Genomic DNA, 22,729 nt, shown 5'->3' on the forward strand with positions numbered 1-22,729 from the left:
ATAAGTGAGATGAAACATTTTTTCCATTTTGTCGACAATTTTGCAAGATCAAATACTTCTCCAACTTCACAGCCCACATTTTCCCAATAAAGAATGGCTTGGGAGGACAAAGAAATGGCTTTGTTCTGAGTGCTCTTAGTAAAAAAACAAATGGGGCTTTCACCAACCTTTCAAAATTGCAACGCTAATATTTATGTATTATAACCGATGCTTCTTAGGTTGTCCACCAGTAGAAAATGACCAAGAAAGAGCAGCAGAAAGAAAAGGGGGACAAGGAAAAGAAACCAGTTACCACAGTCGATGATCTATATCGACACTCCACCCAATATAGACTCTGGTCATTTACCGAGAACCAACTAAAAGAACGCCGTACAAAAGTCAATGTCCAAGGAAAACGAAGAGCCCTTAAGAAACTCAAAGTGTTTTGCGAAAGAGACGATAATGATCACAAGTTTGAAACTTCTCGTGACTTGCTTCAGCTCGTGAGTGAGGACGAGGAACTTCTTGAAGTCAATTATTATGTTGATGTACTTCAAAAATTATCTTCACAAGTCCTTAAACTTCCATCCCAAGTACGAGCCACTGCTGTGGCATTTCTAAAAAGATTCTATCTCGTTCATTCAGTGATGGAACATCATCCCAAGAAAGTCCTTGCTACATGCTTGTTTTTGGCAGCCAAGTCAGAAAATTGCTTCATGGCCCCAAAGACTTTGGCTGAGTACCTTGGTAGTAAAACTACTCCTGAGTCGATTCTTGAGCTTGAATTCACATTAGTTCAAGCTCTACTGTTTACAATGCTCTGTCATCATCCATACCGGGCCCTTCATGGGTTTTTGTTCGATTTTCAAGGGATTCTTATCCATCGACATCCAAACGGGGTGGTGGTTACCAGAAAAGATGAGTCCACTGGAGAAAAGAAAAAATTGAGAATCAAGATCAACAAAGACAGAATAATGAAAGGTTACGTTGCGGCTAGGGAATGGGCAGACGTAAGCTTGAAAGGGGATACAGCATTTTTATTCACCCCACCACAAATTGCGTTGGCATGTTTTCTAAAAGTTGATGAGGAAATGACGGTAGCGTACCTCACATACAAATTTGTGAAGGATCAACATAAGGATCGACAAGAGGAAGGAGGAAAAGAAGAAGAGGAAGAAGAGGAAGAGGAAGATTCTGATGATGAGGATAATCCAGAGACTAAGTTTGATAATGATGAAGAAAAAGATGAAAATAAAACTGAAGAAGAAAAACAGAAAGCAAAAGAGGTAGAAAAGGAAAAAGAATTGGAAAAGGAATTGGAAAAAGAACAGCATATTCAGTTCTACAAAAAAATGATCAAGACCCTTAGATCTTGTATACGAACCATGGATAGCGTAAGGGGCCCTACTCTTGATGAGGCCAAGACCATTGATAAGAAGGTTCATTATTGTATCAATCCAGATAAATTGCTTAAGAGAAAGCGTCAAGAAGGAGCGGATGGTGGACAGCACGATGCTAAAAAGATCAAGTTAGAAGGGTAAGCGTTGTGTGTTAGGGGACCTTGATATCCATATCATTTGATGTGTCATATTTTCAAGACAATATATTGGCAGTAATGATGCTTAACCTGATCATTTTTCTATAGTATTACAGCTATTCAAAAACAAAAAAAAAAGCAGAAGAAAATCAACATGAGTGAACTGCATGAGACTAATTGTATCTCTTTGCTGGTGATTTGATGTACTCAAAGTAATAATTTTTCGTAAGCCTAGCTTATTATTTATCTCCATGTAACATAGGAAATATACTCATTGATTGAGATTTTGAAATATTTTTTTCAAGTAAGTGAATAGATGACTTCCTTCAATTTCTAAATAGAAGGAGTGGTAGAGGGGAGCGCCTGGTCGTTGGATCTCCTCTCATAAACTCAAAGAGTTGCTGGAATCTTTTTTAAATATATGGAGTAAGTGTGTTTTAGGCCAAAGCCGAATTTCTAAGATGCAATTTCCCTGTTGAAAATAATCAAATTCCGCCTATAGAGCATGATACAGACCTAGATAAGAGGGTTGAGAAGGCATATTATTCCCGGCCAACAAACAAGCGAAGTCTCTTAAAAATCAAGATATAAGAGACGTGTGTGTCTGTGTGTTTCTGAGAATCAAATCAATATTACTAGTCTCTTTTTCCTTAAAGTCACTATTAACCGTGATCAGGTTCTGTAGAAATCACTAAATTCTAAGCTCATGTTTGGCATCACAAATTGAAAAGCTCCTTATTGATCCCCAAACAGACTAATTTTTGAGCAGAAAAAAAAATCTGTGCTATATGATGTAGTTCCACCAATATTCCAAAGAAGCAGTGCATTGCTTCTATATACTAGTTAAGACTGGCATAACACTTTTTTTTGTGAATGTTCGCCAAGGGTGATTAATTTTTTTTTCTTTTTTTTTTTTTTTGATGTGCCTCAATTGGGAAAGTGACAAAACCATGGGTTCCATCTTTCCCCATTTTACGTATACCTTGTTATTGCCCAAAGCCATTAGATATGTTATTTAGATGGTAAAATAGAAATATTAAGTGACCGAAAATTATATGGAGTGTAAAAGAATTAAATTTTATCAACGGTAACTAAAAAAAACAAAAAATGGGAAAAATTCCAAAAATATAGTAAAATCTAAAGTAACTCAACAATTAAACAGATAAAAAAGAAAAAGGTTGTAGAAAAAAAAAAATGATACTATCACAATGCCCAATAATCTAACCCATTTCAGAAATTCTAAGCATAACAGTAATTCTCGTGCGCTTGTCCTAGAAGAGAGAATCAAAACCAAACTGTCTTTCAGCAGTAACCTCATGTTCATGGAACATATGATCAATAATCGTCATCTTCTTGTTAACAGATCCTATCTTATTTTCCGGCTCATCTTCGATCTCTGTTGTAACAGCGTCAGTAGTAGGTTCTTCCTCTTCCAAGTTTAATGCGGAAAAGTTCGTTACGGGGTCGAACTTCGCAATTTTGTAGTCACCAGTTTTCACCCTGTCACTATTTATCATCCTATCACTATCATTGATCAATGCTGAAACATCCTTGTCATTTCCATAATGACTGTAGAAATTTCTCCACCATAATTTCGTCAATTCGTCATATTCACTAGAACCTTCCTCAACATCTGAAGCTGCCACTTTTCTATACCAAGGTTTTGACGATCCAATGAAATGAAGAGCTTTAATGTCTTTGAAAAATCTTTTATATGCAGGATTGTATTGATATTGTCCCGATGGTGTTACGTTATATAAGAATGGTAACCGTTTCCATGACCTAGACCCATGGGTATTGAATCTCCCAAAAGATTGGAAAAATTCATTGAGGAGCCCTTGGTCTGCCCCATCAAAAGATGCGTTCGTTGCTTCATCACTGACAATGGTGTTAAGGGCAGCATAATTTTCAGGAGAAGGTGCCACCATGAAAACCCCGGTGTTGAAGATATCTGGCCATCCGGAATCTGGAGAAGCCATGATCTCACCATCACTAATATTTTGCTCGAACAAATGATCCAAGTTAGCACAGACCAAGACATCACTATCAAGATAGACGACTTTTGAGTAAGGGAGGGAAAATACTTTGAGTTTTGTCAAAGTTTTAAGGAGTTCTGGTCGTTTGAGAAGGCAATTTAAGTTGTGTAAATCCGCAGGGGAGGAAGGGGAAACCGTTTCCACTTCGATAATTTCATCGTACACTGATGTAAGCAAGCGGAGTTGATGGGATGAGAATAAATGGCTATCATATTTGGGCACCAATACAACAAGTTTCCCCGCAACACTGTGAGTATCTCTAATCGAGTTGGCGAGAGTAAGTGCCCCTGGGAGATAAGAAGCAGAATAAAGAAGTGTAACGTATGCGTTGGTCATATTCCCACTATGAAGATTCTTCAATGAAAATCGAGGTGTAGGAAGGGAGCGTTGTACTAATATTTGTAATAATGTTCCTATCAAGCCTTCTTTTAAAACTAACCGAAGGATCGGAGATCAGACAGAACAGATCTGGTTTCAGAAAAAGATAAGGGCAGAGATATAGCTATGGATATGCCTCATCACGCACTCTTCTCGTGGTTATTGCATAACCCGGCATGGCCACCCAATCACGTGGTCAGCATCCTTTGCAAGAAAAAAAAAAATTTCTGGGTAAACAGTGAAGAAACTCCAACGAATCGATATTATACATATACTATTTGTTGTTGTAAACGATCAGTACAGAATGGTACGTGGGTTATTATTTTTTATAAGAATTTTTTTGTTTTATATCATTCTTTCTTTCATTCTTTTTTTTGTTTTTTTGAGAACAATTGTACTAACGAAAGCTGTCCATAGTCCGTGAATATTTTTGGTGATCAAGTAACTGAAGAAAGAGCTGAAAATGCCCGTCTTTCAGCGTTCATTGGGGCCATCGCCGTCGGTGATCTTGTCAAGACCACTCTTGGACCAAAAGGGATGGACAAATTATTACAATCAGCATCATCAGATAGCTCATTGATTACCAACGATGGGGCCACAATCTTAAAATCGATTCCTCTTGATAATCCAGCTGCAAAAGTGCTTGTGAACTTGTCCAAAGTCCAAGACGATAATATTGGGGACGGTACCACTTCTGTCACCGTTTTGGCGAGTGAGTTATTGAGAGAAGCCGAAAAATTAATCAACCAAAAGATCCACCCTCAGACAATCATTGAAGGTTACAGAATTGCTTCCAAAGTGGCGATTGATGCGTTAGAAAATACTGCGATCGATAATGGTACCGACGCCACAAAATTCCGTGAAGATTTGATTAATATTGCCAAGACCACTTTATCGTCCAAGATTTTAAGTCAAGATAAGGCGCAATTCGCCGAGCTTGCCGTGAACGCTATCTTGAGATTGAAGAACAATGTTAATTTGGAACATATCCAAATTCTTAAGATTGTTGGTGGGAAATTGGCCGATTCTTATTTGGATGAAGGGTTCATTCTCAACAAGAAATTCGGGATCAACCAACCTAAGAAACTCGAAAATTGTAACATTTTGATCGCCAATACATCAATGGATACCGATAAAGTCAAGATTTTCGGGGCGAAATTCAAGGTTAATTCGACCGCTAAATTAGCAGAACTTGAAAAATCCGAAAAGGAAAAAATGAAGGCTAAAGTTGAAAAGATCAAGAAGTTTGGCAAAGTAAACTGTTTTGTTAATAGACAATTGATCTACGATTATCCTGAAGAACTTTTATCCGATGCTGGTGTCAGTACAATCGAGCACGCTGATTTCGACGGGGTTGAAAGATTGGCCCTTGTCACCGGTGGTGAAGTGGTTTCTACATTCGATCACCCAGAAAAAGTCAAGTTAGGATACTGTGACTCCATTGAAGAAATCATGATTGGTGAAGATCTTTTCACCAAGTTTTCTGGGGTTAAGGCCGGTGAAGCTTGTACCGTGGTGTTGCGTGGTGCCACCGAACAAGTCCTCGATGAAGCAGAAAGATCTCTCCATGATGCTCTCAGTGTACTTTCTCAAACAGTCAAGTTCACCAAGACCGTTCTCGGTGGTGGGTGTGCTGAAATGATCATGTCTAAAGCGGTCGATCAAGTTGCTTCCAACATTGATGGTAAGAAATCCCTTGCCGTGGAATCTTTTGCTAAAGCTTTGCGTGAACTTCCAATCATCTTGGCCGACAATGCTGGGTTCGACAGTAGTGAACTTATCACTAAATTGAGAACCGCCATTTACGGGGGTTTGCTCACTAGTGGATTGGATTTGAATAATGGTAAGATTGCCGACATGAGAGAGTTAGGAATTGTTGAAAGTTATAAATTGAAATACCATGTGGTTAACAGTGCCACAGAAGCTGCTGAGGTTTTACTTAGAGTGGATAATATCATCAAGGCTAAACCAAGAACTGCTGATAGAGCTCATGGGCCAATGTGATTGATTGTTATTTGCTTTTATGTTTCAGTATGTTTTAATATATTTTTATATAATGTTGATATTTATAAATTGTAAGTTGATCTGACCAGCATATATATCAGGTAATACAAAAACGACATAATTCAATGGGTTCAGAAATTATATTTGAAATAAATATTCCAAAAACAACCCTTCATATTACTACTTTTTTCCGCTTACTAACTATGCAAATTATTATCATTATTATTATTATTATTACATTAACTATTGATATATCCTATATACTCTAATTTCCGGGGAATTCTTATTGAAAAACACCAAAGCGTCGTCTTTATTTCTCTCACCAGGATGCGCTTCACTCTGCCATATTTCCCATCGGAGTCCTCGTTGATCAAGCTCATTTTCAAACTCTTTTACCGTGGCTTCATTTCTCACGGTTGCCGCCACTAACCCTATGGCCCCTTTATTGATTGCCACCGCTAAGGTTGTTGCCAAATCACTCAAAAATGCCGAATCATAAGTGACATCGGCGGCCACCACTAAATCACACTCCGGTACCGCTGATTCCGTGGTTTCCCCCCACCATAACTCCATCATTTGCACTCGATCATCATTGGTATCGACCCCATTATTTTGGAAATTATCCCGAGTTTGTTCAAACACCTTGCTATCACCATCGGTCATGTAAACTTTTGCCAATTGATCTTTAAAATTTTTCAAAAGGGTAAGGCTCAACACTCCGGTGCCCGCTCCCAATTCTAATACTTTGATTTGATTTTTCTGCTCACCATCAAGAAACTCAGGGAATCGATACACTAAACATTCCGAAAGATACAAACACGCCGCCCAGGTACGTCTTCCAGTGGTGCCTGCACCGTTCAATAGCCTTGGAGTCTCGGCCACCGTCAACCCCGGAGACGTCAAAGTCAAAGAATACTGGATTGGTTCTGGTTCATCTGCCGATAATGGTATCGCTGAAAGAAGCGGCACATAAAGGTTGTAATATTCACCAATATCGAAGTCTAGTTCCGTGGGATCGAGGTGTTGTTCAATGGAATCGATCACTTTCTTGAGAACCATCCGCGCATAGTACGGATTATGAGGAATTATGTCATTGAGAGTTTCGATGAGTTGAGTTTGAGATTCTGGTTCCACTAAGGCTGTTAGGAGAGGTAGCAGTAGAGGTATGTCATTGACAAGGACTCTTTGAAGGATCTTTCTCTTGAAAACCTCCATTATTGTGTGAATATAGAACGGGAGGCTCCTTGTAAAATATGATAATCCACTGAGATGGGAAGAAAAGAAAATATTCCATGGATGGTGGGAAAACGGGCTGCATAACCTCATTTTATTTTTCTTCTACTATAGCTATAGTAGTAGCAGTATATTTAACACAACATAATATACTCATAATCAATCAATTCGTCAACAATGAGCTGGGATTTTACAAACAAAAACTTTCATAAACAAAAACAAAAATAGATTAAGTAGAGAAGTTGAGATCAGAAAAAGTTCAAAAAAAAAAAAAAAAAAAAGGGAAAAGATATAAATTAAAGGAATAAAAACAAAAAAACAAAGAACATAGTAATTACGATAAGGATTGTCATACTAAACAAGTAGTGAGAGCAGAGCAACAAATAAACAAAAAAAAAAAAAATACTTGATAAAAAAAAAGAAAAAGAGAATGTAGATAATGAAAGTATCGGATCGGAGTTAAATGAGATATTAGTTGGCTATGGACATTTCTATTGGAACATAAGTGTTTGGACATGATGACGGAGCATTTTGAGAATAGACTTTTTTTTTTGTTTGTTGTTCTTTTTTTTTCAGTTTCAGTTTTATGGGAATATGAAATTATTGGTAACATAAATTGCATAAATCATTCTTGACCAAAACCCATAGTTTCTTCAACCGCCAAGGTGAGCTTTTGTGCCAAGCTCTCCTTATCGGCATACGGAGGCAAATCCACTCTATTGAAACAAGTATGAGATTTAGGCAATTGTTTTGGCTCCCCAGCCTTTTCAATAGTGAACCTTCTTGGCCCATCTGAACCTTGTAAATCTTTAAACCCGTTAACTGGAATACGAGAGGTACCTGTAGTGAATTGCAAAAGTCTAGCACGAGTTTCATTACTCCAATCACTAACAATTTCCCAGAACCATTGAATGACTTGATCACTTTCTTGATATCCTCTATAATCAGTATGTTTCTTCCAATCCTCAACGTCAATCTCCGCAAGACCACCAATCAACAATTCAAGCTCACGTTCATCAAACACATTGACAAGATCGTTTGGAATAAGTTCATTAAACCCAGACATAAATGCCTTGAATTGTTCTTCAACACGTTTATAGATCTTATACTCTGTAACGAGTTCGGCAAATTCTTTCTTGTTGTCATTAGTGACATCAATGTTACGACCGTTTGGTTTGAGATCGACAGTTTCCGTAACCCCGAATTTTTCAACTTCCAACGAAAATGTTTCGAAAATCATATCCTCTATATCATTATCTAACATCCAAACAAGAGAATTGTAATATTCTGGATCAATACTTTCCAAATCTTGGAGAACAATTTTCTTGTTAAGCATGACCTTATAGAAGGCCCCGACAAAGAAGGTATCCAAGAATCTTCTGTGGAAAACACCAAGACCAACAACTCTCCCAATAAACTTGAAGTACAGCAAGTGCTCGTTATTAATACCGGAGTTTGGATTGATTTGTAAAGTATAATTATCATGAGCCGCGTATTCGAACAAACAGTATTGCGGGTTGAACATTTGATGAGATAATTCAAAGAAGAATTCACGGGAAACCCCACCATAATCCAAACCTTCTTCGCCATCGAAGCGGATCATAAGACGCTTTTTAAGCTCTTCTGGAGTTTGACGCATGATTTCTTGATAAGCGTCATCAAAGATATGATCTCTTCTAACCTTGATATGGCACTGGCCTGGTTGAACACGCAACCCTGGTTGGGATCTGAAATAAATGACTTTTCTTCTGAAATCCCGCTTATATTGTGGAACGTTCTGATCTAGGGATGATGGTAATCTTGGGTCATCCCATGTAGTAGTCTTAGTGTTATGATCAACGAAATAAACACGGGCGGTATTGGTCAATCTCATTTCCCAACCACTTGGTAATGGACCCAATTGTGATACTGGTTGTTGTTGAATTGTCGCGGTTGGTCCATATGTTCTGATATATTGTTGTCTTCTTGGGTCGACCCACGTCGTAGTTCTGGTGTTGTGGTCGACAAAATAAGGTCTACCTTCTGGAGTATGACGACGTTCCCAACCTGGAGGTAAATCCCCAAGCCCTGGGGTTGTCGTGCTGTCCAAAGACATTGACAAGGCGGCGCTCCCGTTAGATGCCGGAGTCAGGCCAACAGTATTAACTTGGACATTAGAAGAGTTAGATTCTTCATCCCCTGGCAAGGTTCTACTTTCATGTTGACGACGTTCTGCTTCAAGTTGGGTAGCGCGTTCTTGGGCACGTTCGGTTTCACTTTGATTTAGAGAAGGTCTGCGCCAGGTTGTGGTTCTGGTATTATGGTCGACGTAGTAGGTACGGCCAAAACTATCAGCTTTACGTTCCCAACCGGCAGGCAAACGGCCATATTGGTCTTCAAATGACGAGTACTGTCTGTTAGTATCGGCGGCAGTACCATTTGGATTCGGGGCAGCACCATTCGCATCAGTATTGACACCATCGGGTCTATTACCGGTAGGGATACTCAGTTGGGCGGCGGTGGTAGGGGTAGCTAATGATGGAGGATTCGTGGTGGTGGTATTACCGGCTGTTTGGTTGGTAGCAAGGGGGGAATTGGCAACCACCAAGATCAAGCGGCCACTAACTGACAACATATCGTTGGATTTTTGCAAGTTTCTAGTGATGGTGTCCTGGAAGTTTTCAATACTCAAATCCATGACGTCGGAAATCCGGATATTCACCACTCCCAAGAAACCTTGGTCCTTCTTTTTGAACTTCTTTTGATCAAAGACTTGGATCAGTAAGAGCGAATCTTCATTGACAAAAAATTCCAATGTCTGGTTCCAATATGGGTTCAACGTACGCTTACAAATCTTTGTTGATGTTGTTTGGCCGCCGTCGACGGTAAGAACAGCAAATGGGTCAGGAGAACGGAAGACATCTCGCTTATAAAGTGACTCCGCGGCCACTAATTTGACAGTTATTCTAGAATAGATAATTTGGTTAGCTGGTATGATCTAACATAACAAATATTCAAATGGGGTTTAATATCCTAATAATGAAAAAAAAAGAGCGGAAACAGCCAACAAAAAGCGGTGTTTTCGCAGTGTCATAAAATACCGCGATGGCAAAACTTAGCTACGTACCTAGTGCTGCCTAATGGCATGGTGGAGGGATATCTTGGTTGTGCGAGGAGGGCGCAATTGGCGAGGGTTTTGAGGAAGGTCTATAGGTAAGGGACGGTTATATGTTGTATATGGACTCCGCCGGGGCTGGGATGGATGTTTGGTAGGGTCTATATATGGGTGTCGTAAAGGTGGCACTGGGTGAAAGATTTGTTGGTGTGCCAAACAAAACCATTTTTTTTTACTCTGTGAATTATTTATTGTGATGGCTCCAACCCACCGCACGACATCAGTCAGGAAAATCCCACCGCCCACCGGGCCGGTTTTCTCTCGGCACGGGATGTCAAAATTGCTCAGCTAATAGATTACCGTTAGTATGAGTATTACATTATATTATACTATATATCTACATTATCATTAATATTATATTATATTGTATTATATTATATTATATTATATTATATTATATTATATTACATATTTCATAGTATATCTTTATTCCTTGGCTAATGTCCTGGTCATCAGCACAACCACAATATATTATAAAACACGTTACACTAGTATTTACATCCGCTTCAACTCCTTAAGTGCCTCCTGGTACAACAATAACATGATACTGCTCTGAATACTGGTCCATACAAACCGCGGCTGTACTCCACTAAACAACCCAACCACCCCTTCCGTACGATACACAATGTAGAGTCCCTTCATCACCGACGAAGTATTGAGAATCGCCGGGCGTGCCGTGGTGGGAATCGTATACTGACGGATCGCCTGTGTCGTCTTTATATTGTTAGTCGCCAGTTTGCTGGTGAAAATTGACGCTCCTTTGAAATCGATACTTGGGGTTCCTGCTGCCGCCCTAGCACTCGCCGGGTTTTGTGTTTGCAATCTGGTTTTGAAAACGTCTAACGGGGTGGTGATAACTCCGGCAATACCCCCGGCAGCAGCCCCAGTAAGGATCTCTGACACCAAACTAAGTTCATTCTTGTGTCGTCCTTCCAAATCGAACGCCACTTGCCGGAACTTTTCGTAAAATGCAAACTGAAGCGCACTAAATGGCAAATCACGACAGAGCGTAGCTTTATACCCATAGAAGAAAGTCCTGAACCCTTCATTTTTCCCAATTACCCCCATGGCATCCACTAGTCCTTTATAATTATACCCACTCTTGAAAAATGGATTATCGTGACGCCCTTGCAATTGTAATCTGGTCTTGAGAACTTCTGAAGGCACGTATATGAAACTCGTGGCAAGATCCCCCATGAACCCCGCCACCAAATGGGTGGCGGTTTCATCGATCTGCCATTCATTGATCATTTTCCGCTTAAGGTACTCGTAGGTCCCAAAGAAAATCATTCCGCTGGGTACTGATCCAAGCATCGCTGCCCCGTACCCACCGTACAACCCACGACAGAGCCCTTCTTCCACAAAAATGGTACGGTACGCCGCAATGGTGTTCTTATATTTAAGAATATTTGGTGCTGCCTGTTGTCGTGTCTTGACCGTATCAAGAGAATGCATCGAACTATCACCGATGGCACCACCCACAAGACCAGCAATCATGCAGTGCCATATTGGAGGATCAAATTCATTGCCCCTTTCTGGGGTGTTGTTATTGTTATTGTTGTTGTTGTTGTTGTTTATTGAAGAGTTGTTGATATTGTTGTTGTTGAGAGTGACTTGCAAGTCATGGTTAAGCTCGACATTGGGACAGTCGTTGTAAATTATATTATTATTGGTTCGTAGAAATCCTGATAAAACATTTATAAGGCCATCCATATTGTGTCAATTATATGAAAGATTTATAAATATTGGATATCTATCTGATAGTCTTTGTTTCTTTTTTGTTATGTCAAATGCTATATTGGATGGCAAGCCATATATGCTTTTCTATTTGATAAGATGTCTGTGGATTTTTTGAGAATAACGAGCAGCAATCGAATGTATAATCACCCTTATTGACGTATAATATAGATTATTGGTTGAATATCGGCTAGCAAAATATCAAACGGAAAAAAAAAAAATGGAAAAAGTATTTTGAAATCCCTCAATGATGATTACTTTTTGATCTATAATTATATCCGAAACGTCACAGAAAACAAAATACCCAGAAAGAAACGAAAAAGGAAGAATAGCAAGACGAAGAAACGGAAAAAAAAAAAGGGTTGCGAAAGAACTGAATAATGCAAACACAAAAGGCACTCAGCTGAAGTTAATATACCCTTTTCCTGATAATATATCTCGGTGGTGGTGGTGACCACTAAACAATCCTCAACCGAATTATTCATCCACTGCGGAAATTTTTTTTGTTGTGGATGGATGGCTCATGGTCCCGTGACTATACACGCGTGTTTGATTGGCCAACCTGTATTAACCGTTGGCATATACTCGCTTATGTTATCGATGATTGGAAAACCAACGGCAATAACAAATAAATAAACAAATAAATGCCATTTTCCCCTAGTGCCACTGCCACCTTCCAGTTTTCTCGTCCTCCGCTCCACCGCTCACTTTCTACAAACTCATCGCAAAGCTCGAATTCCGAAGACCCTTCCTCGACCTTGCCAGAAGATGACATCCACCCAATCGAGCTTGTGGTCCAAAGTATCGTGGGGGATTCTTTAGACGCATTATCAAGCCAATTAGAATCATTGCAAGAAAGCCAGATCATTTTGGTGGGGAGACTCCGGATGTTGGAGCGGAAACTTGCAGAGTTTGAAAGCAATATTAGCGTTGTCGACACCAAACGGATGGTCGAGCGGATCAAGGCGTTGAAGGCCAAACTTACTGGGATCATTGCTACTTTGAAAATCGTCGAGAAAAGAGTGAAAAGCTCTCTAGAACGTTTGGAATGAATAGAGATTTATTATATACCGCACATGCAGGATGAAAATAATTTGAATGAATATTCTGGAACATCCAATAAAAAAAATTGAATTTACTGGATGGATTAGTTGAAATTCTAACACACAAGTCAGTGATCATGCAAAACTTCCACAATGTATTTAAGGACTACTTTTCTGATATTTAAATTGGTTACAAATCAGTAATTAGAGGTCGTTGTATTGGTGAGAATAGCATGAATGAAGAGCCATCATATTGGATAGTACATATAAAAATGCTTTGTGCTTAGCTGTTAGTTCATAGTATTCGACATCTTTTGATGCTCAGCTGGACTATTGAATCTTGATAATCTTTGACTTTCTGGTGGCTGGTTATTAACAATAGTTGGCTCATACGAATGGTTTAGTCGTGATAATTGGGGATTTTTCAATGGTTAAGGCGAATATTTGGGAAACTCTCAGATCTGTCAGTATCAGTTATGGTATTATTTTATTGGATCTTGTAATATCGTTCCACAGTTCACTATGTTAAAAATCGTTTAGGAATAAGCATTAATTTGCACCAAGTTGGAAAGAGCGAGGAAAAGTTGAATTGTAGAGAACTGTGTGGTTGCTCAATTAGTATTGTCGATTTGTTCAATGAAACAACTTCAAAGAGAGAGAGAGAGAGAGAGAAATCTCAACAATTTCAATTCCCATTCTTCAAACAGTAGAAAGTTTTTAAAATGAAAACAATTGTGTATAATTTCATCATTTAATGAAAAAACCCCATCATATATAATATATATTTCTACATTATGTGGAATATTCCAATTACTTTAAAATCCAATAATACATTTTTAGTAAAAAGAATGCCATCATTGACATTTTTTGTCCCAGACCAAATATGACAAAAGTTTTAATATACACTAGAAACTGAAGAATCTAAGCAAACGGAATGGGTACCCATGACTCTTCTTGGCAAAGATATCGAACAACAAGCTGTACCCGAGCAATAAAAGGAAAACCATGACAAAAGTGGCGATGGCGTTGACTTTTGGATGCTCAATCTTTGGCACTAACGTCACCAATGCCACGGTAAGGAACGCCAACACCCCATACACGGTGCTCATGATATTGGTCTCGATACCGAATTGGTTTTGTTGGCCTTGCATAAAGTATTCAGGCATCCCATTATTGTGGGTACCAATGTACGGAGTGCCCCTGATTTGGTTGAACATGTACCCAGAAATGAACATGAGAATTGATAAGATGATCACGAACCCCCAGAGTTGTTTTGATAACACAATTGTCGACACTTGGGTTCTGAACTTGTAAACCCCGCCAAAGAAGAGGGCGGACACAACAAGAGAAAAGATCAAATTGTCATAACGCACTGGTTTGACAACGTGGATTTGTTTCCCGGTGTGTTCTTGGATGTAGCTGGTCAAATGTTGAGAATGGTCTCCTTCGAGGAATGGCAAGTCAACGAAACCGGTATCAAGCGGAGTTGCTTCGCCAGTCGGGGTGAACAAGAATAAACGAGGCACCGAGTTAAGCTTGAACCGTTCAAACACTTTACGGGAAGAATCACTGAAGTCGGCTTTGGCAAAATAAAGCCCGTCATTGGCTGGATGTTGCTTGACCCAACTATCGGCGACCGCAGAGTAGTCAGGGTCGAATTTTGAACAAAGAACACATCCTACCAGGGGAGAAGAAGCAGTGAGTAACACCACCATGTTAAAATCACGAGGCCCATTAAGAAGGGATTCGTAATTGGAGTTCTTAAGGGTGATGATGGACTTTTTCTGCTTGGCACGAAGTTGCGTTACCTCTTTGGCGGTGATGGCCAGCGTTGTGGTTGCAAATAAGCAGGACACAACAAGAGTGAAGAACACGGAAAGTTTCATTGTATGTGTGGACTTCTCAATGGGCAAGGAGAAGGTGTGGTTGTTTTATCTATATATATATTGATACAAGCGCAATTGGGAATTTTCAAACACGTCGAACATTATTGTCACCTGGGGCGGTGTAAGAAAATAAAAAAAAAAAAAAAAAGGATACAGGAGATACCAGCGCTGCGGGTGCTCTTCCCAGTAGCAAATTGAATTTTTGACATCAAAATGATTATTGAGGATTCTGCTATTTTTATCGATGAGGGTCAACCATATCAACTAGAATAAGATAAAAATATAAACAAATACTCTCAGACAAAAACCGCAGCCAAGACTCCTCATACCCGTGTGCCACCCGCAAATAAACCAAAAAAAAATAAAAAAACTACAAAAAAACAAATAAAATTGACTTGGCCAGACTACTATTATCATCATATATATTTAAGGAAAGAATCGCCACCCTAGGAGAGATATATCTTACAGTTATTAGTATTATTACAATTATAATTCAATTACCTTCAAACAATGTTCTCGTCACTTAAATACTCGATGTTCGAGTACGATTTCGTGGCCGCAGCCCCAGCCATCGAGCCAGGCAATACCAACCCTTCACCACGTCAAATCTACCAAAACCGAAAGAATTTCGGGGTGAATCTTGGATCAGTGTTTGTGCTTGAGAAATTCATCCACGATCGATTCTTCATCAACGACACCGGAGCGGAACTTGAAGCAATCACCGCACAAATCCACGGTTGTGGAGAATCCAACACCAAAAACGCCCTAGAAACTCATTGGACCACGTTCATCAGCGATGATGATTGGCAATGGCTTCACTCCGTTGGGGTAACCTCGGTTCGGGTGCCAATTGGGTATTGGGACGTCAATGGTGGGGCATTCACCGAAGGAACCCCTTTTGCTTCGGTGGCCGCGGTTTACAAGAACGCTTGGAACATTTATAAATCCCATTTTGTGGAAAAAGCCGGCCAACACAACATTTCGGTGCTTGTGGATTTACACGCGGTGCCTGGGGGAGCTAATACTGGGGACCATTCGGGTCAAAAACTCGATTCCCCAGGGTTTTGGAACTCGTCAAAATATCAAGCGGTGGCCCTCGATTGTCTCAAATTCATTGTCGAAGACTTGCGGAAATATGATAACATTGCGGGGATCCAGGTGGTGAATGAGGCGACGTACGATAATCCTGCTCCATCGCAAAGCAAGTACTACAAAGCGGCGCTTCACAAGATCAGAAAACGTGACGCCAGTATCCCAGTAGTGATTTCCGATGGATGGAGTCCTGGTCAATGGGCAGAATGGGTTTGTCAAGGTGAGCAACAAGCTGGGGGAGATTTAGGGGTGGTGGTTGATTGTCATGTTTATCGATGCTTTGACGATAGTGATAAACTGAAAACCCCTGATGCGATTATCCATGATCTTGACAACACCGTATTGCAAGGCGTCGATTGGAAAGCCGACACCATTGTTGGGGAATATAGTGGGGTGCTTGATGGGCAAACCTGGGACAAGTTTTGTGGTGATCGTGGAGGTAAAGTTCAAGAATATCTCGAACATCAAGTTCGTTTATTCAATACCCGTGCCGCGGGGTCATATTTCTGGACTTTGAAGTTCGAACATGGTGATGGTGGTGAATGGGGGTTCGTACCAATGGTCAACAGTGGAGCAATTCCTCGGAGACCCACTGCAGTAAAAGATTTCCCTAGTGCTGAATTGCGCGATCAAATCTTGAATGCAAAATTACAAGAGCATTCTAATTATTGGAACGGCGCCAACCCAAATGAATCATATGAACATCATCGGTTTGAAGATGGGTTCATGATGGGGTGGAATGACACTGCGGAATTTGCGAAATTCGATGGTTCTACCATTGGCAGACGCCATGCTTGGAAAAATGCTAGACGGGCAGAACATGCTAGGGCTAAAGGAAATTCGGGGTTCCTTTGGGAGTGGGATCAAGGTTTTGATGCCGGTGCCCAAGCTTTTGAGGAACAAGCAGGCATTATTCAGTAGGATTTTTTTTTTTTTTCTAACGTGGTGATGGAGTAGAGTTTCGGTTGAAGCCCATTATTGCATGTTCTTCTATATGAATTCAAATTTGCCCAAATAATGCTTTTGTTTGTTTGTTTGTTTGTTTGTTTTCAAGATATACTACCAAAACTTATCAACAAGATATAATAAAATAGTTTTTAAATTGGTTATTTGATATAAAATAAAAGAAGCCGTAATGATGATACAATTAAATAAAGAAGGAGAAGAAGAAGATTAAAGAAGAAAAAAAAAAAAAAAAAAAAAAGAAAAGAAATTACATAGAACTAAAAATACAACCATTATTATGTACTGATTTTCAACCCATATGATGATGGTGATGGTTTGCCCCACCAAGATGAGGGCTAACACTCATATGTTGACCAGCAGAACTCATATTATGGGTGACCCCAGCACTTCCTCCGGCACCTCCCATATGACCAGTAGCAGGAATCACGGCATCAGTAGCGATCTCAGATTTCGGCACTTGGAACCCGTTTCCCGATTCTTTTAATTGCTGGTTGATTTCGGCGTTGATATTCATTTTGATTTTGCGGATATCGTTATAAATATCTTTATCGATGATCTGCAAATCAGGGAACCGTTCCTGTAATCTGCGCTTGAGGAACTGAGGCTTGGTCATCCCTTGCAAATACAAGTCGGTCATGTACTTGATATGTTCATCGGTACGTTTTCTCAAGATCGGATGGTCTTTCAAGTTATTGTAAGCCAAAGGATGGTTATGCTCGGCAGATGGCACCGATAACTTATAAGTATTGGTTTTTTTGTCCATCTTGACGTGGACTTTGAACGGACAATTCAATTTCCGGGATTGTCTATTCCGTTTCTTGATCACTTTCCCTAAACTATCAACGGTCTCTCCCTTTTCATTGACGTTGATCGCGGCTTGCTTAATACTACTCCGACGTTTCACAAGGTTTTCTGCTGGAGTACCCCCACGCTCGCATCGATATAATGCGTAACCCCGATTCTTGCCAGATTTATAAATCACAAGCCCTACTTGGGTCTCGGCCATGTAAGCCTTCAAATACGCCTTTGCACTTTCCATGGTTTTGAAATCTTGTTCCACCGGAGGAGGAATTTCCATAGAGTCTTGGTTCGCCGATGTCATTTGGTTGTTATTGTTATTATTAGGAAGGTGGTGAGGAAGGTGGTGAGGAAGATGATGAGGAATATGGTGAGGGAGTTGGTGTTGGTGTTGTTGTTGTTGTTGTTGCTGGTGCTGGTGCTGGTGTTGGTGAGGATCCATCGCTGATCCCTGGGGGCCAACATTTTCCCGAGCCGACTTAAATGATTCCATCATGGTACTGGCAAGTTGATGGTTACTAAGTGAAGAAAGGGCGATTGCTTGACTGAGAACATTCGAAGAAAATGGCATTTGCAATTGATTTTCGTGGGGTTTATCATTCTCTTCTTTGACGATGGCGTTGGAAATTTCTGGATCAATGTTTTCGGAGCTAGAAAACATGTTGGCCGCCTCAAGAAGCAGGCGATTAACTTGGCTAATCGGGGCATTACCAAGAATATTATCGACAAACGCTTTAAGTTTGAAACACCGGTGCATACCGTTCCTGATGGTATCATCAGAAAGCCCGGAGACTTTAAAAGTGTTGGCGACAAAGAACTTGATGCTTTCGAAATCACTAATGTTCTCGTAATAAAGCAACTTATAAATCAATTTACTCAAATCATCAAATGATTGCAACGCAATACGGAGCTCAATGTCATGGTCTTTTTCGCCGATTTCTGGGGAAATCGCGAATTTCGACTGAACCACCGTCTTGACTTTTTCAGGATCGACAATCCCGCTACTGTGCACCAAATCAAAGATGGTTTCCACCGCCTCGAACGACTTGATTCTTGAAGGGTCGTATCCTGCCACCGGATGCGAATGAAGTGGACATGGAACCGATAATTGATAGCGGTTGGTGTACCGGTCGTGTTTGATCGACACGTTGAACGCGCAATTCTTGTCTTTAGAATCTTCTCCATGCTGTTTACCGCCACTACTCATATGGCATCGGTAATTGACGGTGCCACGAGACCGATTAGACCGATAAATCACCAACTTGGTGTTGGTGTGCGCCATATAGTTCATGATATAAGTTTTCGCTTCATCGATGGTTGCAAAAGATTGTTCTGGTGGGGCTGGAGGTTGGACAATGCTATGGTCAATCGATTCTGGAGGTCCAGGAAGTTCACCATCATCAATGTCGTCTTCATCATCCCCAGCAGCAGCAGCACTAACATCATCATGAGACTGGTGATCGTCATTGTTAGGAACCGCGTTTGTAGCGGCGGCATTATCATCATTAACGACGTCGTCGTTGTTGTTGTTCAGAGTAGAACCGACAGCCACCGCGGCAGCAGCAGCAGCAGCGGCAGCAGCAGCAGCACTATCGACAGCGGCGGCAGCAGCAGCAACAGCCTCGGCAGCAGCAGCAGCACTATCGACGGAAGAAGGGTTGTTGGAGGGATCCATCGTGTTGCGAGAGGTGGTTAGCAATTTTGTGATATTTTGTTGCTAACAGCACAGAAAACACTTTGACAAAAAAACTTTTTTTTTTTTCTCAAGGGAAGACAGAGACAGAGAGACAGAGAAAAAAAACACACACACACAATCTGTTGGTGTGTGTCAGGTGACTGAAATATCCGTGATTAATTTCACTAATAATATGTACGAATTGTCCCGATAGACTGAACAAGATAAGTCGGGATTTCCTTTTTCTTTTCTCTTTTTATGGCCCTGAGAAATGAACCATGGCACAGTCTGGTGTTCTGATCGCTCAATTGCCGCAAGATGTATGGAATGAAATCTTTCAATTCGTGTGTCCCGCCACTATGTGCTGTCTCCGGCTTGTATCGAAAGAGTTCGACCTCGTGGTGAAAACTAGCAGGATATGGCGACAATGGAGTGTGGCCCGGTGGTTTACGATACACGATATCGATAAACGTGCTTTGACTGGTGTTGATGACTTCTTTTATTATTATACTCATAGACGTACCAAAGAACGTCGGTTCTTGTCCGATCTAACCCATTCGATAAACAATCTCAACATTGACGCGACTTTTGATCAGCTATGGAGAATTTTGGAAGATGAGAATATCTACGACATGATTCCTCTCCTATTCAATTTATCTCGGGCTAGTCCCACTGGTTTAGAAGGCTTCCCTCGAAAACATATCATTCTCAATTTACTACGATCGCTTAGAAGCAATGTGGGGTTCCAATTCATTCACCACCACACCTTACAACATGACAATACTATGACAATTCCTCTTGAAGAATGTTTTTTCAAACTTTCGTACTTTGATCCTTGTTTTGATGTGTTGCTTCCTTATAGGAACCTTGTGATCGATGAAGTGTTACGATTATACCACGATATTGTTGATAACGCTACTATGCCGTATTCCCATACCCATTCGGTGGTACTACTAGGAACATTGTTATTCAAAGTCAAGGAGAAAAACTATACTTCCAAATTATCAGCAAACCATCTAAAAGTCATTGTTCAACCGTCGCCTCCTCTGTTGGAAGATAATTTTCTACTACGGGTGTACAGTGGAGAAACCCGGGGCAGTACGATCTTATTGAACAGTATTGTCGCAAGATTAGCCAATAAATTGGGAATCCCTTGCCATGTTTCAAGAACCGTGATTGTTGTCAATGATTCGATGGCGGAAAATGGCCGATCGATGGTGTTTGTTAATAAACGAAACGTTCAAGTGTTCACCAACGCCCAAATCGCCCAACATGTACGACATCATGGAACCCATCGTACCAGAAGAATCAGAGGTATGCGAATGGTAGGAGGAGGAGGAGCGTCGATGGTGGAATCATTGGTCAAAGAATATTTGGCACCATTACTGGTTCAAGATGTTTTAAGCTACGTGTTTGATTTCAAATTCCCGCTGGTCACCGAGCTTCTGAGTCTTGCTAATAGACGAGATGATGTGCGGGTCAGGGAAATGTACGAGACGTTGTTCCCAATTTCTGGGTCCGAAGTCTCGCGCGATCGATTCGAGTATATTTCTGCTTACTATAAGCTCATGGTCGTTGCCAAAGAGACCTCGACCTCGACCTCGACCTCGAGAAATGATCCATTACTGGCTTCTGAAAGTTTAGAACGGGTTCGGGCTCATGAGAAACTCGTTGATGACCTTAAATTTTCATATTTCACCGATTTACCATTCATTAAAAGATACTGGCCATTGGAAATTGACCCCCACCAACAGGAATATTTCCAGCGATTCGCTGAGCAGCTTAAACAAGAGTATTGCGATTTATTCCTAAAGCACTTCAACATCCATCCCGATACCGGCGGTTATCCAAAGTCACGCAGATTCCAGGTCGGCGATGTGGTGTACCATCAACGATGGTCGACGTATGGGATTGTTGTTGGGTGGAAAGCGGTGCCGAACTATAGTGCGGTGCTTGATGGGACTGGGGAGACCACGTATACTGTGTTTTACAATGTTTACAGTAGTGGAGGGGCCAGTTTTGTTGGCAGTATGGGCAATGATGGCGGGGGAATTGGGGGATCGGTGAGCGTTTACGCACAAGCAGGACTTGTGGGTCGACGAGGCAGAGGTAATGAGAATGATTACGATGGGGTGGTTGAAGGAATTGGTGAGTTGTATTTTGTTGGCTCAGGTGATGATGATGATGAAGAAGAAGAAGAAGAAGATGGGTTAGTGGGGCTGATGATTCTCCCAGAGATTGATGGCTCAATCATTAAAGACTTGTGCAGCCATGAGCTGATCGGGCTATTTTTTGAACGATATGATGATACCAGTGGTAGGTTTATTGCCACGAAGCTTCTCAAGAAATTGTACCCTAATTTATAATGCTGATGTAATATATGATTAAATTTAGTCTAATTAGTTGTTGTTGTTTATAAAAATAGTAATTTTTTTCGCGAGTATCGATAGGGGCTGGAAAAAGAAGTATCAAATGATTGGCAGCTTACTACATATATTATCTTTTTTTTGTCTTAGGCAATTAGATATGGTGGAGACAGAGAGACAGAGAAAATATAGAGGTGAAATTTCATGACGTTAATTAGATAAATTAGATTGACATTTCTTTTTAGTTAATTAGCATTGTTAATTAAATTAGATGAAGGCTGTCGGATACACGCGGTCCATAATTATTATAATTCACACTAAAAAAAAAAGCATTAAATAAATAGTTTAAACATTTTGCGGTACGATAGATGAATGGGCTAATGTTGTCCTTCGATAAATGCAGAGAAAGAGGAAGTAGTGTCAGATAGAGACGATGGAAGCAAATTATCAATATGTAACAATAATTTACAGAAGGTTCAATTGGGAATGATGCAAAAAAAAAAAAAAAAAATGGGGCCGATCATTTTTGATCGACTGGCCGCAATTGGTAACAAATTAATGAAAAATGTTTATTATCATTATAATTATTATAATTATGATTATAATTCGGTGTGCAATAAAGAGGAATTTCAACATTCTTGAAAAAGCATTAAAGAGGGAATTTTCAAATTCGATGATGATGGAGTGGCAGTTCATTCCTTAATTACTAAATTAATTAATTAAAATGGGAAAGCCTCGTATATTCATTAGGCATGGTGGTGGAGAGAAAGAAGAGAATCATCTTCTTAATAATAATGGCTAAATGACCATTTGTGGTTGATCATTCATCCAGTATTAAACAATTG

The 22,729-nt window shown here is 40.3% G+C and overlaps 11 protein-coding genes across 11 annotated transcripts; 5 read left to right on the forward strand and 6 right to left on the reverse strand. All coding sequences in view use genetic code 12, as the record gives it.

Annotated features, from left to right (window-relative positions):
• Nucleotides 1-236: 236 nt before the first annotated feature.
• CCL1 (TFIIH complex kinase subunit CCL1) lies at nt 237-1,520 on the forward strand (the record flags this gene model as incomplete). Its single annotated transcript, XM_064994282.1, has 1 exon — nt 237-1,520. The coding sequence occupies one exon, from the start codon at nt 237-239 to the stop codon at nt 1,518-1,520; it is 1,284 nt and encodes a 427-aa protein (XP_064850354.1).
• A 1,267-nt stretch (nt 1,521-2,787) lies between these two features.
• Nucleotides 2,788-3,888, reverse strand: DASC09_006800 (glycosyltransferase family 8 protein; the record flags this gene model as incomplete). The annotated part of the gene is made up of 1 exon (XM_064994283.1): nt 2,788-3,888. One exon carries the CDS (start codon nt 3,886-3,888, stop codon nt 2,788-2,790), a length of 1,101 nt encoding a protein of 366 aa, XP_064850355.1.
• Nucleotides 3,889-4,234: 346 nt separating this feature from the next.
• On the forward strand, nt 4,235-5,934 carry CCT2 (chaperonin-containing T-complex subunit CCT2; the record flags this gene model as incomplete). The annotated part of the gene is made up of 2 exons (XM_064994284.1): nt 4,235-4,237; nt 4,348-5,934. The coding sequence occupies 2 exons, from the start codon at nt 4,235-4,237 to the stop codon at nt 5,932-5,934; spliced, it is 1,590 nt and encodes a 529-aa protein (XP_064850356.1).
• Nucleotides 5,935-6,177: 243 nt separating this feature from the next.
• On the reverse strand, nt 6,178-7,149 carry DASC09_006820 (protein-lysine N-methyltransferase; the record flags this gene model as incomplete). Its single annotated transcript, XM_064994285.1, has 1 exon — nt 6,178-7,149. The coding sequence occupies one exon, from the start codon at nt 7,147-7,149 to the stop codon at nt 6,178-6,180; it is 972 nt and encodes a 323-aa protein (XP_064850357.1).
• A 643-nt stretch (nt 7,150-7,792) lies between these two features.
• Nucleotides 7,793-10,293, reverse strand: RSP5 (NEDD4 family E3 ubiquitin-protein ligase; the record flags this gene model as incomplete). The annotated part of the gene is made up of 2 exons (XM_064994286.1): nt 7,793-10,112; nt 10,274-10,293. 2 exons carry the CDS (start codon nt 10,291-10,293, stop codon nt 7,793-7,795), a joined length of 2,340 nt encoding a protein of 779 aa, XP_064850358.1.
• A 523-nt stretch (nt 10,294-10,816) lies between these two features.
• MME1 (Mme1p) lies at nt 10,817-12,034 on the reverse strand (the record flags this gene model as incomplete). The annotated part of the gene is made up of 1 exon (XM_064994287.1): nt 10,817-12,034. One exon carries the CDS (start codon nt 12,032-12,034, stop codon nt 10,817-10,819), a length of 1,218 nt encoding a protein of 405 aa, XP_064850359.1.
• Nucleotides 12,035-12,702: 668 nt separating this feature from the next.
• On the forward strand, nt 12,703-13,110 carry SNN1 (Snn1p; the record flags this gene model as incomplete). The annotated part of the gene is made up of 1 exon (XM_064994288.1): nt 12,703-13,110. The coding sequence occupies one exon, from the start codon at nt 12,703-12,705 to the stop codon at nt 13,108-13,110; it is 408 nt and encodes a 135-aa protein (XP_064850360.1).
• An 896-nt stretch (nt 13,111-14,006) lies between these two features.
• Nucleotides 14,007-14,987, reverse strand: DASC09_006860 (OST3/OST6 family protein; the record flags this gene model as incomplete). The annotated part of the gene is made up of 1 exon (XM_064994289.1): nt 14,007-14,987. One exon carries the CDS (start codon nt 14,985-14,987, stop codon nt 14,007-14,009), a length of 981 nt encoding a protein of 326 aa, XP_064850361.1.
• A 510-nt stretch (nt 14,988-15,497) lies between these two features.
• Nucleotides 15,498-17,000, forward strand: MRX18 (17-beta-hydroxysteroid dehydrogenase-like protein; the record flags this gene model as incomplete). The annotated part of the gene is made up of 1 exon (XM_064994290.1): nt 15,498-17,000. One exon carries the CDS (start codon nt 15,498-15,500, stop codon nt 16,998-17,000), a length of 1,503 nt encoding a protein of 500 aa, XP_064850362.1.
• A 334-nt stretch (nt 17,001-17,334) lies between these two features.
• MSS11 (Mss11p) lies at nt 17,335-19,518 on the reverse strand (the record flags this gene model as incomplete). Its single annotated transcript, XM_064994291.1, has 1 exon — nt 17,335-19,518. One exon carries the CDS (start codon nt 19,516-19,518, stop codon nt 17,335-17,337), a length of 2,184 nt encoding a protein of 727 aa, XP_064850363.1.
• A 278-nt stretch (nt 19,519-19,796) lies between these two features.
• MDM30 (SCF ubiquitin ligase complex subunit MDM30) lies at nt 19,797-21,884 on the forward strand (the record flags this gene model as incomplete). Its single annotated transcript, XM_064994292.1, has 1 exon — nt 19,797-21,884. One exon carries the CDS (start codon nt 19,797-19,799, stop codon nt 21,882-21,884), a length of 2,088 nt encoding a protein of 695 aa, XP_064850364.1.
• Nucleotides 21,885-22,729: the final 845 nt, after the last annotated feature.

The sequence above is a fragment of the Saccharomycopsis crataegensis genome (assembly GCF_037102585.1).
Source record: "Saccharomycopsis crataegensis DNA, jcf7180000000072, whole genome shotgun sequence".
NCBI classification, from domain to species: domain Eukaryota; kingdom Fungi; phylum Ascomycota; class Saccharomycetes; order Ascoideales; family Saccharomycopsidaceae; genus Saccharomycopsis; species Saccharomycopsis crataegensis.